Source organism: Pagrus major, chromosome 24 (assembly GCF_040436345.1).
Source record: "Pagrus major chromosome 24, Pma_NU_1.0".
Lineage (NCBI taxonomy): Eukaryota > Metazoa > Chordata > Actinopteri > Spariformes > Sparidae > Pagrus > Pagrus major.
Genome location: NC_133238.1, coordinates 19,172,532 through 19,191,297, shown reverse-complemented (window position 1 = coordinate 19,191,297; position 18,766 = coordinate 19,172,532). Strand labels below are relative to the sequence as shown.

The window sequence follows — 18,766 nt, the reverse complement described above, 5'->3', positions numbered from 1 at the left end:
CAAGACGACACATCTGGGGTCATTAAGAGGATGGAGGGGGGGTCAGTCCTTTTTGAAGTCACTTCCTTGCTCCTGCCCAATGGGGTGGAGGGCTGTTAAATAGATAATAGGTGTCTGGACTATTTTTGGGAGCACCTCATATTTAGAGGATTTATTGGTTCATTTCAGCCGCTCTTTTTAACTTCCAGGGAATTACGTCTGATTGAACTTAATTTGGGTTGTTCTACTCTATCACTTGTGCTAAATTACCAGCCCATCAGAGGGCTTTGGTACCAATCTCCCATTTTTGTATAACCACGCCGGGGTTTGTGTGTCAAACCGCGACCAATGACTTCACTCTAACTATGTCAGACAATCACAAACTCTTGTGTACGACAACTTCCGCCTTGGATTAAACATGCTGGTTATGATGTTTATAAGCACGGAGAAGGAGGTCAGATTACAAGCTTTTGCGGAAGTAGGGCATCCATCCTCACATCATGATAGCTCGCCCTGTTCTCTCTGGCTTGTGGAGCTGGTGCTCACAGATTGTAGCCCGGAGCCAAACAGCATGTAATTCAAACTGACCTCATGGTTGCAGTATAGATTTGGTTGTCTGGCAGCTGCTCCAGTTGACACATATACACAGCATACAGTTATATAAGCTGACTTAGAGTTTTATTAGGACATCTAAACAGAAAGTGCCTGTTGAGTAAAATTGCAAGGACAAGCATTAAGTCATTTTCTCCTCAATTTCAGCGTTAGTTTATTTTATTTTAGCTTTCGCTTTCTGCAGTGAAGAAGCATATAACAAGAAATCTTGAAATGAGTTAGTTTAGTCTAGTAATAAGCAGTCTCTGATAAGTTTTCAAAGGTGAAAATGCTGTTTTTTGATCAAATTACTGGTAATATTTCGTAATTCACTTTTTGCATTCTCAATTTTAGCACACTGAAAGCCATTTTTCAAGATTTCCTGACTAATTGAGGTATAAAAGACAAACCCATGATTAAGAATATGCCATGAATACTAAGATGAAAACTTTAAAACAAGATAATTAATCTCATATTCATCAAAAATGTAAGATGTCTAAATCTTGGCACGCACAGAGCTTTTTGCAGTGTTAAAAGTATCATCTTAGTCGCATTTTTACTTTGGACAACTCTCAACCCTCAGTAGGAATATATTTAATTGGAACCATTTATTGAGAAAAAGTCACTTTGAAAACCTTTCACAGCGTCTCCCTGCAGTTTGTTCAAAGTGCCCGAGACACTTTCTGAAAATAGATATTGCTGTTGATTTTTTTTTTTTTTAAATGCTGTATTTCTATGCTTTGAGTTTCTTTTGTACTGGGGGTGGAGGCAAAAAATCTCAGAGATGGATACCTCAAAATCCGGGCACATAAAACCAGTGTTGGAAAAGGCAAACAAAAGTCATACTTGAGTAAAGTAAAGATATCTGATATTAGATGTATTTAATAATGCGCTACTTCGGCTCTGATGCAAGATGTAATCTGCAAAATTACAAGTAACTTAAGTAATCAAATTTTAGCTTCTGTATCACCGGCTCCAGCTCTCTATCTTAACAACTTCCCAGTCTTCCCAGTTCCCAAACGACCTTTACATTCGGAGCCACCGAGTCTCCCGGTGTAGGTAAAAAACGTTGCTGTCATCATGACTGAGGTTTCCCACCGGGATGTCTCTATCTGTGCCTCACATGTGGAACACACATGCCTTGTAACCCACTGGGGAGACACAAGGAAAGACTCCAGCGAGATCCTTTTTTTGAGGGACCAATGGCTTCCTCATTGCAAACTGCTTCCTTTTGGCCAGGGGTGAACATGTGGGACAACCATCGTGAATTTGCACTCTAAATCCTTCCAAATGTACGGCTGGAGGGATGAAAGAGGAAGCAACCTAAATCTGGTTCCCTCCATATGTCTCTTTTAATTTACGCTCTTTACGGACTAGTCCTCGATTGCACCCAGTTGGATTTTCTGGTAAATCTTTTGGGTGATCCTGGGGTTTTCCTGTTTTAATGCATTTCTAATATTTGCGACGAGAAATTAGGGCTCAGGGTTAGGGGTTATTTGAAGTTAAGAGAAAAAAAAAACAAGAAATTCTCTTCCTCACAGCAGTAGGCCAACAAATATTTGTATGAAATATGACTGCCAGGGCATACTAAACACTTTGGCCTCTTGATCTCTTTCTCTGTGGCATGTGTCTCTTGTTGATGAGGTTAAAAGGTTGCCAGCGAGAGCCAGCGGTCAGAAAGGCGAGAAACCTTTGTAATGCTACCCCGCTGTAACACGCATGACTGATGTGCGTGACTTTTAACTGTCCGCACGGCTCTAAACCGGACCAAACCTTTCACCAAAGGCGTCCAGTTCAATTCCCTCGCCTTCATCTGGGTCAAGTCTGAGAAAGGGTCTCCTTGCATGTTTTCTGCAAAACAGCCCTAAGAGGATAAGAGTGGCTTAGCATTAGGTTAAGCTTGGCAATCATCCGGTGGGCGTACATTAAGTGATTCAGAGTAAAAGAATGCAATATTTCTCGTGCCAAATCGGACAGTTCTGCAAAAGGCCTCGGTGAGGTCGTGTAAGGCGATTGCTGGAGTCGATGCAGCGGTCACACGAGTTGCCCCTCTGGCCTCGATTCAGCCGCACAACCAGGTGATTGTTCTCCCGATCACTTCAGCAGCTATGGGATTTTCCAATCGCTCACCGGTCAAATCTGATTAGGGGGTCTCGGTCAACCTGAGGCTCTGACAGCGCTGATAAAGTGAGAGTGTGTGCCGAGTCGAGACGGAGAGACGCTGAAGCATCTCAGCTGATCTCTCGCACTGTGTCAAGATGTTTGTTTTTGTCCACTTCTTTCACTGTGATCTTAATACTCCTGCTGTATGTTAACACTCAGGTTGTGATCTGTGTTTTCTGTGGCTGATGATGAAGGTACCATGGATTTATGATGTTATTCTTGAGTATCAACATTTTGTTTCTGTGATAAAACAGAAGAAGAATGCAAGCTAATTTGCTTCTGCCAAGGAATGCTGGCAGCCCAAATATCCGATCGTGGCAGGGGGGATTAACAACCCCTCCTTGGTCCGAGCTGTGAAACATGCAACTACGCAGGCGGTCGTTGGCAGCAGAGCGATTACTAAAATAAACACACGAGCATCTAATGACAAGTGGCACATTTGAGGAGAAGGAAGTTCGAACAACGAGCTCGAGATTTGAGAGATCTCTCGTCCTGGCACGCCGCGTCAGTGTTAGCTGCTCCTTGCACGGAAGGTGTTGATTTTTGTGAAGCCAAAGCCTCTTAATCACCACACACGTACACACAAACGCTGGCTGACAAAACAGGGGGATCCCTGTCTTTAGTCGTGCCTCATCCCTGCCCGTCCATGCCTGATTCCCTTCTGATCCGATGCTACCGGCCTGCTTGCCTCTCAGCAGGGGCTCTTCTCCCTTGGAGAGGGCTTAACATGGGACATATGGGAAAGTCTTTGCCTGCCAGATCACTGTCTTTGCACAGGGCCAGTGTCGGATAATGACACACTGGAGACGCGGCAAGTGGAAAAATGAGAACAGGAGATCTGCTGCGAGGCTGAGTCGGTAACTCGGCCGCGGGACTGACCATGCTGTCCGTCGATTGAGCGAAAATCACTCAGGCTTATATGATGACTGCATGGCCTATTTTAGCCCAGAGACCCACATTGCAGCGATAGTGTCTGGGTCACTGTATAGCGCCGGGAGAGCAGAGAGGTGGGTGTGCATTCGGATGTCTCTGCATATGGAGCTCAGGGATGTCTGCGCTGTGTTTCTGGCTTTTTTTCGGAGAAACGGCGGCGTAAAGAATGAAGAGAAACTCAAGATGGGGTAAGTTTGTGTCAGCTTTTCAGAGAGGTTCAGAGTCCTTTGATCATTTTCAAGTCTGTGAAGGAATTTGTCATTGAAGGTTAGAGCTGTGTAAAGCCACCAGAGTTTCAATGAATAGAAAGACTTCTTAAATAAAAAACGCTCCTTCTTTTGAAGTCTCGGTGTCATTGTGACTTTTGACAGCTAAAGAAGAGGAAGAGCGAGGAAGTTTTTCATATGTAAACCGCAAGTTCGTCAGCGTGAGACGACGCGGCACATTTCACCTCTAATTGCCCCGGCGTGTTCTGATGATGCATCAGTTTGTTCACCTCTGCGGCTCGCCTTCTCATCAAAGCCCCTCGACAGCGCCGCGATCAAGTGTGTGTGTGTGTGTTTTTGCGAGAAAGAGAGGGAGAAGGGGTGTGTGTGTGTGTGTGTGTGTGTGTGTGTGTGTGTTGGCCTGAGGATCGTCAAACCTCAGGCTGAAAATTGATTGGACTCTTAATTGTATTTCCTGGACTGCTGACGAACGCCGCGTTTGAAATTCAGCTTGCGCGGCTCGAGGGTCAGGGAAGTCAGAATTTGCTTGCGCCTCCACAGACGCCCCTTCAAAACACACACAGACACACACACTCACACACACACACTCACATTCGTCCTTCCTTTCCCTCAGTGATGTTTTCAATAGGTCGTTGGCAAGCACTTTGAGATTAATCGCACTATCACACGGAGCAGGACTATGTTTTTATGTAAAGTAATGCTCTGTCATCTGGGAGTTATATTCCATCCATCATCAGCATTTAGCAGACTCTCCCTCATGTATAAACAGGCTGAATTTACAGTAATGACAAATTACATCGTTTATTTCATGAGATGTTTTGCTGGACACTCGTTCCGGGCAGGATTTACTGCTTTGGAAACATGCATTTAATTATTTAAATGTACTTTTTGAATCACATTTCTTCATAATGAGCTCCCTTTCGGATGAATTACTGCTGCTCTGATTGAAAAGAAGTTCTGTTAAGAAGCATTACGAGCGCTTTGTTGGTGTTTGTAATCAGCGCAACATCGATAGTGATTACTGTGGGGTAATTGTCCAAAGCTTTCTTATTTGTGTCGCGGCTCTGCACGAGTCGGCAAGGAAAATTGGACGATAACTAGTAGTTTAGGCCCGATCTAGCGTTCAAGACTTCACTTGAGAGGTCGAAACATGTTGCATTCCTCAATCTGTGCTTGAAGGTTTCCTGATGGTCCACAGGTCTAAAAATACCCAGTACAGTATAGAGACAAGAGTCCAGAATAGAATAAATCTTACTTCCAGATGGACTAAGTCTTTCTGTCCCTCAGCACCACCTCTAAACTTCAAAGTCTTTCAGTTAGAGTCCGTCCAGTGAGATGCTGCACATCTGCGCCTTTCGGCCGACAGGAAACTTTGAAAAGGGGAAAGCGAGGCAAACACAAAGGGTTTCTTTCAGGTGAACAGCCTCAGTTGTAGCACCACATCCAGATCCTTCCCTTCCCCCCTCCTGCTCCCAACTTGAGGAAGCAGCATCAAAGTGTAATGTGAAGGTCGTTGAGGTCTTCGCAGTCGTAGCGAGAATGCTGAGAAGCTTTCTCTGGGAAGTTATGCACGTATGGCTGCAAAAAAGCAAATGCTGATACCATTCGTTTAATTTTGCTTTGATTGCTTGCCGGGCTCATTTGGCACGTTTTCATTCATCTCACATTAGAATAATTTCTACTCCATCTGTTGGCTTTGCCTAATGATAATTTTGCCATTTTCTCATTTCAGGTTTAATTTTTTAACTGCAACATTTGCATAAAAATTTTAAAATAAATGACTGGACAGATTATATATATTGGAAGTCCATGGTATATTTGTGGGCAACTGAATCATAGATAAACTGACATGTTTTGACTGAGAAAATCTGACGCAGGTGTTGTATATTATAAAACTAATCAATTATAACTATTATTATTATTATTGTTATTATTATTATTATATGACTTGGCCAACATTTCCATGTTTAGCCTGCATGTATCGTCTGCTGGCAGCTTGTTTCTGATTTTAAAGTGGACTTGAATCAACATTACAGACAACAGGATGGTAATATGTGACTTTTTTTAAACATTTCCTCTAAAGGAGAGAACAATCACCTCATACATTAGCTAAAGCTGTCGTAGCCCCAGTTTGTTAGTAAGTTAGCAAAACTTACCATTGGTTGAAAGGTTTTCCCATATTCTTGTACCAGATTGCATCTACATTTTGGGAATGGAGTCATATTTTAAGAGTTAGATGAAGAGATTAATACCAATCTCATGTCTGTACAATAATCACAAAGTTGCATCCAGCAGCCAGTTAGTTTTGCCTAGCATAAAGACTAGAAACAAGGGGAAACGGCTAGCCTGCTCCTGTCCAAAGTTAACTAAATCTTCCTAGTTGAATCTCTAAATCTTGCTGATAAACATGTTATATCTTACTTTAAGAGAAAACTTTCAAAAATGAACTATAACTAAAGCTATTTATGTCCTAAGTTCCTGTGCTAGCGGTGTAAACATCTAGATAGCTGCACAGCTAACTGAGCTAACTAGCTAAGGGCAGCTACAATTAGCAGCAATTAGCCGTTACTCTGGTGGTGTCCTGCCCCCCTATTGTTATTATTGTTTTGAGTATGAATTTGAGTAAAACAACACTTTTTATTTTCATGTCGACGCCAAAATGTTGAACTGTTCCTTTACTAAACATCTGTGTCTCGCATCATAAAAAAATTGTGACCAGTTTCAACAAGGAATTGGAGAAATGGGTTAAAATCTTATTTATTGTGCAGTCAAAAGTAGAAAGACTTGAAATACTTTCAGACCAGAGGTGTGAAATAACCTTCCAGATTAATCAACATTGACAGGGATTCACCTTTAAGATAAACAGACGCTCAGCTGTGTGACCCCGAGTGTCATGCTAACACACAAGAAGCACGCGCTGTGGCTGAATCTGTAGGTGGTCACCTGCCCAAATCCCCTCAGACCAACAACTACCCCTGCTTGCCATGCTGATCATGCCTGTCTGCTAGTCCTTGACCCGGTGTCAGCGTCTCCGGACTCCAAAGCTGTCTCTGTCATGTCCTCTTTGCTCTATAGGTTGTGCTGATTAAGGCCAGCATTTAAAGCAGGAACTGGAGCAATCCGCCACCAGCCAGCCAGCCAGCCTGCCTGCCTGCCTGCCTGCCTGCCTACCTCGACGACTGTTCAGTCAGCAGCTAGCGGCCTGATTACAGCCAGCTTTATGGCTCAGCCTGGACAGATGGTGTGACTAGCACCGTCCTCTGCTGCCCTGCCTGTGCTCATTCTCACCCGCTGCCATACACCAGTCAGGATCGATCAGTGGAGAGATACAAGGATGTTGTTATATAACAAAGCATGTAGACGACTTCTGCACACCACAGTTTGTATGAAAGTCAAGGTCTTGAATTCAGACGCTGAAAAATGAGTTTTTTTCTAAGAACTAAAAACTTTTTTGGCTTTCAGCTTTTGAGTTAAAGCAATAGCTCCATTCCTTTTTTTTAAAGGATTAAACAAACGAGATATAAGATGTTGATTTAATGAGCTTTGCAGGTGCTGCGTGGCAGATTCTGTTACCTTTGGACAGAGGCAGGCAAGCCAGTGTTTATGCTAAGCTAAGCTAAGTTAACTGGCCACAGCTGAGGACAGACAGATGTTCAAAATTGCACACATCGCTGCCTCCATAGTTGTAATAATAGAGAATAAACATAAAAAACATACTGTAGCCGTTCACAACCACAAGGAAGAACACCATGAAGCTGTTGCACAGCCCCTGTAGCCTCAAGCAATATTATTTAAAATGCGAATGGTGTATGACAGACTGTGTGAATCCTACTAAAATTACCATTTTAAACCATGAATTGTTACGTAAGGGTTCGTTTTGTTCTGTGAATGAAACAGTAAAGGAAGACTGTCATGAAATTCAGATGATTCCCACCTGACGGTGTCAAAGCCCTTTTTTTGTCAAGATGCTCCTCTCCAACGCTGCCTGGCTGTCACTTTCCATCCACTTGCTTGCTCCTGAATGTCACTTTTATCTCATCATTTCCGTGAACATGATCCCAGCTGGGCCCTGAGATCATCCTGCGCAGCTTATCTGCTGCTGTGGTAGCCTTAAAGGGGATACACGTTGGGTCAAAGTTCTTCCCCGCAGCTCGATGGATAAAGATGTCATGTGGCTCTCGTTCAGATGGAAATAGGCAGAGGCATTTTCACTCGCACTCGTTGGCACCTGTTTTGCATGCAGCTTGCAGCGTTCGCAGCACAAAACAGAAGATTGTTTCGAGCAGACCGGGGCCCTGAAGGTCAAGGTCACTCGCTGGCTGTTTGCTGCTGTGATTGCACTTAATTCAAGCCATCATCTGAAACACATGCGGCGGTGTGCACACACACGCCCACAAAATCACACACAATAAGTCAGTAAGTACTGTGTTTGCACATTTTGTACCCAATCTAGTCATTTGACGAAAGCGTTTTCCCGAGCAGAATTTGGGATTTGGTCCAAAAGAATACCACTCATCCATCTTGTGTCTCTGGCACTGGTTCAGTCCCAATTCTCTTTTCATTTCCAATGTGGGGACAATTTGTGCTTGTTTGTGTGTGCATGCTGATGGAAAGCGTGGAAAAAAATCACAATTGAAGGATGCAGTGATCCATTTCAAACAACAAACATCTCATAAAAGTGTAAAACAGCTTGAAAATGGATCCCATTTTAGGGTGTTTACAGTGGTACCTTTGAGTCGACTCATCACTTAGGAGCTGCTGATGGCTCTGGCATCACCTCATTTTAGACATTTTAACTTGATATTACCCTGCGGGTCCTGGGGCAGGTTCATTTTGGCTGTTTGACAGTTGAGATTAAAACCAAAGCACGTTTGGACTTGGACTGGCTTCAGGGTTACTACACCTCGGAGCAACGTGCCTGAGGAGCTCTGGCTGCCTTAAACTGCTGCAGGCTAAATTGCAAAGTCTTTCAAGAAACAATGTCCCAGTTTCTTTAGGATAATACAAAGATTTTATTTTATTAGCTGAAGCCTTGTGAAAAACCAACATGCCCTCCTAACCCAATGACAAATTACGTTGTTTGTCCAACTCTGTGGTTACGTTTTGGTTTGGTTTAGCTCCAAAACTTGTTTCAGGGGGATGATCATGATTGTGGTTATAATTATTTATACAAGGATAAAGCACCCCAATCGCCATTGTACATTTCTGCTTGAAGGCTAGTTTTTATTTTCCATGGATGAGTTGAGACCACTTATTTTTAATTAGCCTGAGCAGAACACCAAAGAGAAAAAGCGCGTCTCTGACGGAAATTCAAACTTTACAGAATTACAATCATTCCTGAATGATTCAACCGTGTTGAGTGTTTACCACTAAAGTATCTGGCATGTTTTGTTCACCCCTGACCTCCCTTTTCATGTTTAACTCACCGTGATTTGTTTTTTCTGTGTGCAGGATGGAAGAGACGGTGCGGTCGCTGCTGCAGAATCAGAGCGTCCTGGAGCAGACTGCCGTGGACACGGTGGACATCATGAAGGCCTACAAGGTAAACTAACATCCCGTGAGGGTTTGACTATGTGCGGTCATTCAGTAGCCATGTTTCCACCTAATTATCAGGAAAATTCACAGAGGAGAATGAAAAATCCAATTAGGCTTGTGTTGAGCGAATAAACTAGGCTAGGCAGAAGTTGGCGTTCTTGGCAGAAGTTGGCGTTCTTGGCAGAAGTTGGCATTCTAGGCAGGGTTACGCAAGGCTGTGATAAACAGAGTAGTAGAAGTAGGGGTTGCGAACCTGAATCAAACCCAGTTGTTTCCCTACTGCCAATAACCTTAGAAAAAGGAGAACAAGAAAAAAAACTAGTTGCCATCTGAGTGAGAAGAACAAAGGGAGGTCTCCTGGGATTTTTTGGCGTGTTATGGGAATATCAGGAAAGACGGCGTTGTCAGAAATACCTTCCACCTTTTCTTCTTCCATGGAAAAGGTGTTCTCATCTCCTATCAAGCAGATTAACTCAAAATACATCAATGGAAACAAAGTAAATGTGATGTAAATGTCAAGAGAAAGGCAAGTTTAAGTTAATTAATCAGTCAAAAAGTTATTTTATTATGACGGATGACAATTGTGTCTGTATATTCACTGAAAATATGCCAGTAATCTTGTTGTAGCTCTAGTTATTTTTCAGCTCAGAGATCCACAGTGCAAAAATAAAGCCAGACTGAACCAAGGTGAAAGCGTTCATTGCCATCCCTGTTACATAACCGAAATATGGCTGCTGGGATCGAGCGGAGAGGCGGAAAGAAAAAGCAATACCACATATTTCCGAAGCACAGGGTCACCTCCGGGGTCGCACTTCACAATTTGGCGCTCGAGATGTTTACATGGTGTTGAAGCGCTGACATGCTGTTGCCTCAGTCTGTTTACCATCAGTGTGATGTTTTTTTACTGAGAGAAGCTCTTTTGCTTCCAACTATGTTCGATGAATTCCTTTGTAGACTTTGTTGAAAGCGCTTCAAAAAATATGTCGAGGATCTATGTTGCACTTCCTTTTTGAAGCGTGTGATAACTTTTAGCGTCCATTAATCAGCGAGGGTTTCATTGTCTTCAGCACCCAGCAGCTGAAAACGAGAGCAAAATGCCTCGGGGGGGGAAGCGACGGAAAGGGCATCAGTAATTCAGCAAGTGTGCAATAAAAAGAGTCTGTATAAATGACTACATGAGTTCATCACAGGGAATAAAAGACGGAAATAGATGCAGAAAAAATAAAAGGGTGCAGAATAATAAAAAAACGAGCACTCTGAGATTAAATGTCAGTTTCTTTACGGCTTACTTTCCAGTGAGTACGAGAGGATTGTGAAACATGATAATAGACAGATATGTAAATTGTCTGGAGTTGCAAAAGCCCCTAAAATTAAAATATGACTTGTGAAGTCTATGTGAAATTAATACAATGTGTCAAAATGCAAATAATGTTATCTGCGCACACAGAGTAATCCCTCTCTAGGGTTCAACAACAAAAATGGATTATGTTGAGAGAAACAGGGTGATACAAAGATGAATTTTAAGTGGTTGCGTACGGTAAATATTTACACCTGCGTTCAATCCTAACTAATTCAACACCATAGTGACAATAATTGAAACTTTCCAGCAGCTTTTTACCCGTTTCTAAATCCTCACTGTAACTATTTTATAACTTTTTTAGTCAGTTGTCGGAATAGTGTGAAAGGTGACGTTATGTTTGATAACTCTCAGAGACTTGGAAACGACAAGCCCGGGTGAGATTGTGTTTAGGAGGATATCTTTTCTCAGTTGCAGAGCTTGTATTTACCACCCTGGACATACTCTGCTCCTATGTTCAGCAGTGGACGAACATTGTCAAAGAGAGCAAACTTGGAGGGTTATTATGATATCCCCAGTCGCTGTATTACCGAACAGCCTCCATTCCTACGCAGTGATGTGCTCTTGCTGCAGCTGTATTCTGTGTATTCAGCCGACAAACTCAATAACTTTAAAGGGCAGCGTGAGGGACAAGGTTCCCTCCCCTCTCCCACTCCAGACTCTCTCCGTGGAGATTATTACCGAGCCCTTTAACGCCGTCTGATGAGCAGCCCCTTGAAAGCGAGCTTGCAGACTGCACAGGCTAGCACCAGGCAAACAAAAAGCAAATTTCGAAACCGCGACTTTAAAGTATTGCATCCAACACAATTGTCTGATGGAATCGAGCAAGATTGAAAACCTAATAAATGTTTGGAGGAGATTGGATCAGGCTGCTCTGAAGGACATTTTTAATTCCTGTTGGGGGAGAGAAATAGCTGTTCTCTGCTGCATTTGGATATATAAAAGATGCAGCCATCCATTAGTGCTGCTCACCTCGACTCTGTCCAGCACATTAACCATAGTTATCTTCAGGTTTGTCAATTATCCGTCAAAGCTCAGTCAGGAGTGACAAATGTAATGTGTGTGCACGGCGATATATATCACACTATAATGACAGTGTCGTTTGCAGATATAGGGGAACAATAATACCTGTTTTGTTAGAGGGGAATAACACAATCCAGCTGGAAGCAGTGTTTGTTATATTTCCTGCATTTGACATTTAAGAGGCTGAGAAATATGTTTGTTGTACTAGTTATCTCTTAAGTCCAGAGATGGTAAGGATCCCTTGAAGGGGCCATGAGATAAAGTTGAGGGATTGCAAGATAGTTTATGGGGCAGGACGTATGAAAAATATTGCTTTGCTACTACTTTCCTTTCAGTCTTTTCTCTAATCTTTGCCTTTTTCTTGTTTGCTACTGGATTGGTTTACTTTTTCAGGCCTTTAAGAGTTTCAAATGAAACAATCTCAGAGGTTTCATCACTCTTTGGGAAAACCACCGACTGTTAAAAGAAAGTATGACCAGTAGGGGGTGGCCCCAGTGGTTGCAAAAAGAAGTCAGATTGTATGTATTTTGTGTAATATTGCTTCAGAAAAACAGCAAATCTTCTCATTTGAGAAGCTGGAACAAGAAAATGTTTGGCATTTTACCTTTAAAACAACATAAATTATCAATTGTTCCAGCTCAGAAGATTTATTAATTACATGTGAATAGATATTCAGTGAGTAGGTACATACTTTGATGCGTCAAAGATTACTTGAAAAAGATGAATAATCTCACGAGTGTGACGGAGAGTTCATTGTTGTTGCGTTTGCCGTTTGGTGCTAACCAGACAGTGCCTAATTAGGAGCTAATTATTACTAGTAGTTAATTATCTCACATGCCGGGAAGCCAAAAAAAAAAAATCACAAGAGAACAGAGACGTTGGGAAAGATAACTGGCAAAGAGACTGAGAGAGACTTTCAAAGGAGGCAGAGAGAGAGAGATGGAGTAGGATCCAGATGATACAGACAAGACGAGAGCCCTCAAGGTCACTGCCAGTCTTTGGAAAACAAGCGAAACATGATTAGGGATTAGGGGATGTTTTGGGGCTCTGTTGTCGAGGCTGCCTCCCGGTTGTCCCGTCTGCCCATCTGATCCTCTCCCGTTACTTCTCTCTGCTCTCACTTTCTCCTTCCCTCTGATTCTTGTCTTTCACGGTTCCGTCCTGCCCCGAAACATTTGTCATACCTCACATTCGAGCGCTTTCTTCCCATCTGCTCAGGTTTTTACTTGCCAAATTTCTGCTTCCTTTCTCTTCCTCTATCTCCCTCTAACCTCGTCTCGTTGTGTGTGCGTCAGGATAAACTCTCCGAGGAAGTGCAGAAGCAGCACGATGGCCCCGAAGAGAACGGCTCCCCGCCGGCGACTCAGACGGAGCCAGACACCGGGCCGCCACCGAACGCCGATCCTGATGCCAGCCAAGCAGAAGAGGACAAAGACAAAACCAAGCCCCTTCTGGAGCGCCTCAAGGCCCTGGAGGTAACAACTTTTCCTTTTTCTTTCATACTGCTTTGTTTTCTTTCTTCCTTTCTTTTCTGCTTTGTTCTTCTCCACTCCTGCCTCTTCATCCACACTTCCAGCCACCCCTGGCTATCCTCTGTGGCCAGCCTGTCTGCCAGTTGTCAGAGTCCTTGCTCGCTTGTGTCTGAAAGCATGACAGCTCATCAAATTCTCCAGCCTTCTTCGTTTGGAGAGCAGAGTCATCCTGTGAGAGCCGCCGTGGGGGCCTCAGGCTTTACTCCGGCTTCGGTTTGTTTTCCTCTGCGCTCGGGGATTTGAGCTGCACTCCGCCACGAGCCCCAAGCAACAACCGACCGTAGCAACAGTGATCCATGATTATTGTTTTTTCTTCTTTTTTTTTTTTTTACTTAAGCCACTGGACACATCCTTTCAGATCTCTTCAGCAATTAATGCATTCAAATTTAATTAAATTAGGCCACGTCTCACCTACTCATTCCTAAGTGACTCCACGGTCTTAATGTTGATGTGGTGGAAGGACATACAGTCTTTGCCTCATCTCAAAGCCTGTTTACACCAATCAGCCACAACAGTAAAAGGACTAACGTGAAGTGAATGGCATTATCTCGCTTCAATGCAATGTTCTTCTGGGAAACCTTGGGTCCTTGCATTCACATGGATGCCACTTGACTTGCACCGCCTCATGGCAACGGTGGCCCTGATGATAGTGGCCCCCCCAGCAGGACAAAGCACCATGCCACACTGCAAAAACTGCTCAGGAATGGTTCAAGGAACATGACAAAGAACTGAAGGCGTGATGCGTGCAAGTTTCCCAGATCCCAATCTGATCAAGCATCTGTGGGACTTGCCAGAACAAGGCTGATCCTCATGGAGGTACCACAATGGATCGGACTTGTTTCTGATCCATCAAGGCATGGGCACAGGGCTTCTCGGGATGTCCTTGGTTGTCTGGCACCAGGGTGTTGGCACCAGATCCTTTGAGACCTGTGGCTTGCAAGATGGGGCCTCCATGGGTGGTACTTGGTCCAGCATGCCCCACAGATGCTCAGTTGGATTAGGATCTGAGGAATTTGGAGACCGGGTCGACATGTTGAGCTCTTTGTCACGTTCCTCGGGCTATTCCTGAGCAGTTTTTCTAGTGTTTCAGGGTGTATTGTCCTACTGGAGGGGCCACTGCCATCACAGAGTGCCGTTGTCATGGTGGTTGTCCTTGGTCAACAATGGTTCACGAGTGGGTGAAGGTGAGCGAAGATGATATATGTTATTCACTTCACTTGTTATTCGTTTCAGAGTTGTGGCTGATCGATGTATCTTTTGTCAGACAGGTCGATAATAACACACATAATGCCAGTATTCAAGAAGCTGTATTCTGTCTTTCTTTGCCAAAGTTACACTAAACCCTCCCTGATAGAAAATAGACCCTAATTACAGCAAAGTGGCAGGTAATTGCCTGTTGCTCCTCAGCTGTAAGTTATCTTCCGAGACTGGCAGGAAGTATGGTCAACCTGTCCCGGCGATCCCTCTGATGAAGCACATCGGCTAAACATTACATTTTAAATGGCTTTATCAAAAGTTATCTGCCATTTTATTCCATTCTGCCGCGCCGGTGATGGATGCACCGCCGGACGAAGCAGCAAGAACAAAGCAGAGGCAATACATCACAGCCCTGCGTCGTGAATAAGCTTCACTGACACTAAGTAAGCACTGCCCGGCTCTTATTTCTCCAGCTCAACTGATACTGTTCATTAACTTGGCAGGCACGCACTGTGGTCTGTAACTGGGGCTTAAATGAATACAGCCAGACTTTGGGAGAAATGCCCATTGCTCATCTTACTTGTTAAGTGATGAGAACATAAGTTGCTAATATTACCTGTGTGTCCACGGAGGATCAAAAGGCGCAACATGATAAATCTTTGGCTCGGATTGTGTAAAAGAGTAGCAGGAAGTGAACCCTTTTGTATCATTTGAAGTACATAAAGTAAAATTGTAGGTTTCTACTGCAGTTGTACCTCAAAAAGTCTGAGATTAAACACCCTTCTCTCCAGGATCCCTTAGCCTACAACGTATTTTAGCCTCTTTTAGCTCACTTTTTGGGTTTTCTAGCCCCCATACTCCACTCTCAATCTGCCCAGGCATCTCTTTTCAACACAAAGCTCTGATAAACCCAATTTGTGCTACCTGAGCAGCACCAACGACAGACAAAGTAGCAGCAGCTCGCTGATGAAGAAAATGGGACGGATAGAGAACCAGATGTTGAGACCAAACCAGAGCTAAATGGAGAGGCAACATAAACTAACAGACGACTAGACATTTGATATTTCCTTTGTAAAAATGAGTGATGTAGCGTTATTGCTGCATTCACATGGATTCAGGAAGGCGGTAGACGGCAAACCGGATATCATTTTTGTAGATGAGAGCAGGAAAGTGAAATAAGTTGATGGTTGCAGAGAGCATTGCCATACAGACTTTAAATTATTCAATTTTTTGGCATCCTCTGCAGTGAGTTTTCAACTGGATGTTAAGTAGGTCCTTCACACAAGGACACATCATGGGGCAATCTTGGCAAATAGAAAGTAATCATTTTGTTTTTTCAGTTCTTCTTTCACTGTCCATGTTGGAAAATGAATTAACGACCTTACCTCTTTCTAAGGAAATGTGCTTTTTGGTCATATTTGATACCATTCTTTACACACAATACATTATCACCCGTTCTGTTGGACTGCTTGCATCACACCATTACTGCATTTTTACAGAAATTAATGCAGTTTAGTAAATTAAAAAAGGATCAATCAGTCAGTGATGTCGTACACCCATTCAGACAGATATACTGATGTATCTCAGAATACAATAGCATGGTTTGAGTGGGCGGGTTTAAAATCAATATCTCGACCATCTGCTTTCATCAGTCGTTCATCATCTTCACCTTCAATTTCCCAGTGACAGGCTAACCTACTTCAAATTTCAGGTCTCAGCAGGCATCAGAGAGAAACTTGAAGGTTTATAATATAGTTTGTGTTTATATTCCAGTCTCTATACCAATAAAGATGAACCTCCTTGAGCGACATAACCATCCTCCTGAACTGAACTGTAGCATTTGTTAGCCAAGAGAGCAATTTGTTTCAAGGACTGTACTCAAAAGACAATGATCAAAGAAAAATGCTGTAAATGGTAAAAAAAAGAGAAGAAAATCCTTTAAAGGCTTGTGTGTCACTGAACAATAAAGCAGCAATAAAACTGATCTCAGGGTTGAGGTAACAAAGTACCACTTAAGTTTCATCTGGTAACTTAATATCGCTACGTCTCTGAGAAAAAAAGAGCTGTTGTGTAAGTGTAGCGCCGACTGAATCAGCACATATTAAAAAGTGATGCCTTTCAGTTGCTGCTGCGCAAGAAAAATAGACTTCATATTGATTTTTTTTCACACAAATCATGACAGGAATATTGTCCGTGGGAAGTTTTAATTATAAATAATGGTAATTGACATGTCTAATGATAGAAATTCCTGAATAAGAGAGCCTTCTTTAATTAGTCGCTCATTACATTTGCACCCATAACCAAGATCGTCTTCTTCCAGGCTTTAATTAGTCCGTGTTTCTCGGTAGATGGCATGATTGGAATGTTTTGGGTTGTAATTATGTTTCCCATGTTTTCATCAAGGGATTGGTAGTTTCTACTAAAGGGCAGAGGGCGAGAGAAGCGAGGCCGACTGACAGCTCCTAATATGCTGCCTGCCTCTGACAAATTGGAAACTCCCAGAGATCAATAGGGCCCGGCCTCATCGCTTGGCAAGTGAAGGAGATATTCTTATTAGGTCCGAACTCCAAATGGCTCGCTGCCGCCCCAAAGTTCAGCATCATAACTCCCGTCCTCTTGACCTTTCTCTTTGTGGTTCTTTGTAAATTTATATCGGCCTTCCTGGTTCAGCGTTGACATATGACCTTTGTGGAGTCTCTTCTCTGCTTTCGGCTCGGCTTTGATTGCTGCCTCTGTCTCCGAATGTAAACCAAAGTCACTGCGAGGGTTTGTGCAGCACTAACGCCGAGTGTGTCTGTGTGTGTGTGTTCTTTGCAGGAGCAGAACTCTGTCTTGGCCTCGGAGAACGAGAGCCAGAGGGAACAGTACGAGCGCTGTCTGGATGAGGTGAGTTTTGGACCTTGTTTATCATCGTCTCGCTCCGGGGGGCACATGCAAGGGCGCCGTTCGACTCGCCGGGTGTTTTACTTACCTTGAAAAAGTCCACGAGTTTGTTTGCGGAGTTTGTTTTCAACTCATGCAACCAGAATGTGTACTGTTGTTAAGTTTAAGATTAAGGTTTTAATGAGGTCCTGCAAAGAACATTGTGTTTTCTCACAGGTATACCTGAACTACATCTTAAGAGCATGGCCGGACTAACGGCCTTAATGGCCCGTGGGGCAAGTTTGTTGTGGCCCCCTTTTGACCCCCCCACCTGTTGCCTGGCCCCAGGTTTATATGTGTATATTTAAAAGGGACAGTTCACCCTATAATCAAATCACATATGCAACCTTCAAGCTGAAGGGGTTTTACTCATTTAGATTGTGTTGGTGTGAGTTGCCAGGTCTCTGAGAAATCAGGTCTAGAAATGTTTCATATTGAGGTCCTTGTAATAAGGCCTTTATCTAACCTGAAGTTTGAAGGCTGGGCTAGAAAAGCTGCGCTGGTTAGAATAGAAATGATCTGTCAAAATGTAATAATCCGCAATAATACCATACCAGCAGACTACAGCAGCTTCTCTCCTCAGGCTGTGAGACACTTTGCAACCCTGGTGTTGTAAAATGACAGTAAACGAACCTTGACCTTCTTTTTTCTAACCTTTAATTAATCAGTTATAGGTCCGAGTTCATATCGGATAAGACAGCAGTCCGCCTATTAGTGATATTAGGGGGGTGGAGAGGGTTGGCATCCCCCCCTCATCCACCCTCAAATCCCCTACTACTTATAATCTAACATTAAACATGTTTATTATGCTATTATTAGCATTATTCATGCTAATAAGCTACTTACAAGGCTTTATTAGGGCCTTATCACATGTTAAATAATGCTTATTACAAAGGGCCGTAATCTAAAGTGTTATAAAGTGAATATAATAAAAGTAGACGGCACTCTGTTGCTATTGAGTTTTTTAAATTAACTTTTTTTGGCGTCATCTAGTTGCACCAAAACAATTTAGATGGATTAATAAAACTATAGGTGAGAGGAAAACAAGTTCCAGCTTTGCTTCAGGGATGCGGGGGTGACTCACAATTATTAACGATTAATTGGGAAAACAGAGGCTCGCTAAAATCTCTCATCTCTCAACGAAGATTCGGCTCGTTAAAGTCTGATTCATGTTCAAAATTTTAATCGCGACCAGGATGCTTTTCTGTCGATGCTCGTATAAAAGCAGCGAAGCCAGACAGGATGTTTTTTGCACCACCACCGTACCTATAGTCAGTGGTCAAAAAAGCATTTTATTATCCTGCATT

At 43.1% G+C, this 18,766-nt stretch overlaps 1 protein-coding gene across 1 annotated transcript in view; it reads left to right on the top strand.

Moving 5' to 3' along the window:
• The window catches only part of LOC140992067 (nck-associated protein 5-like), a 154,948-nt gene that overhangs the window by 101,992 nt on the left and 34,190 nt on the right, over positions 1-18,766 (top strand). Inside the window, exons 6-8 of the mRNA XM_073462303.1 lie at positions 9,345-9,435; positions 13,104-13,283; positions 17,355-17,423. Of these exons, the coding sequence (XP_073318404.1) occupies positions 9,345-9,435; positions 13,104-13,283; positions 17,355-17,423 (340 nt within the window). The remainder of the gene's footprint in view (positions 1-9,344; positions 9,436-13,103; positions 13,284-17,354; positions 17,424-18,766) is intronic.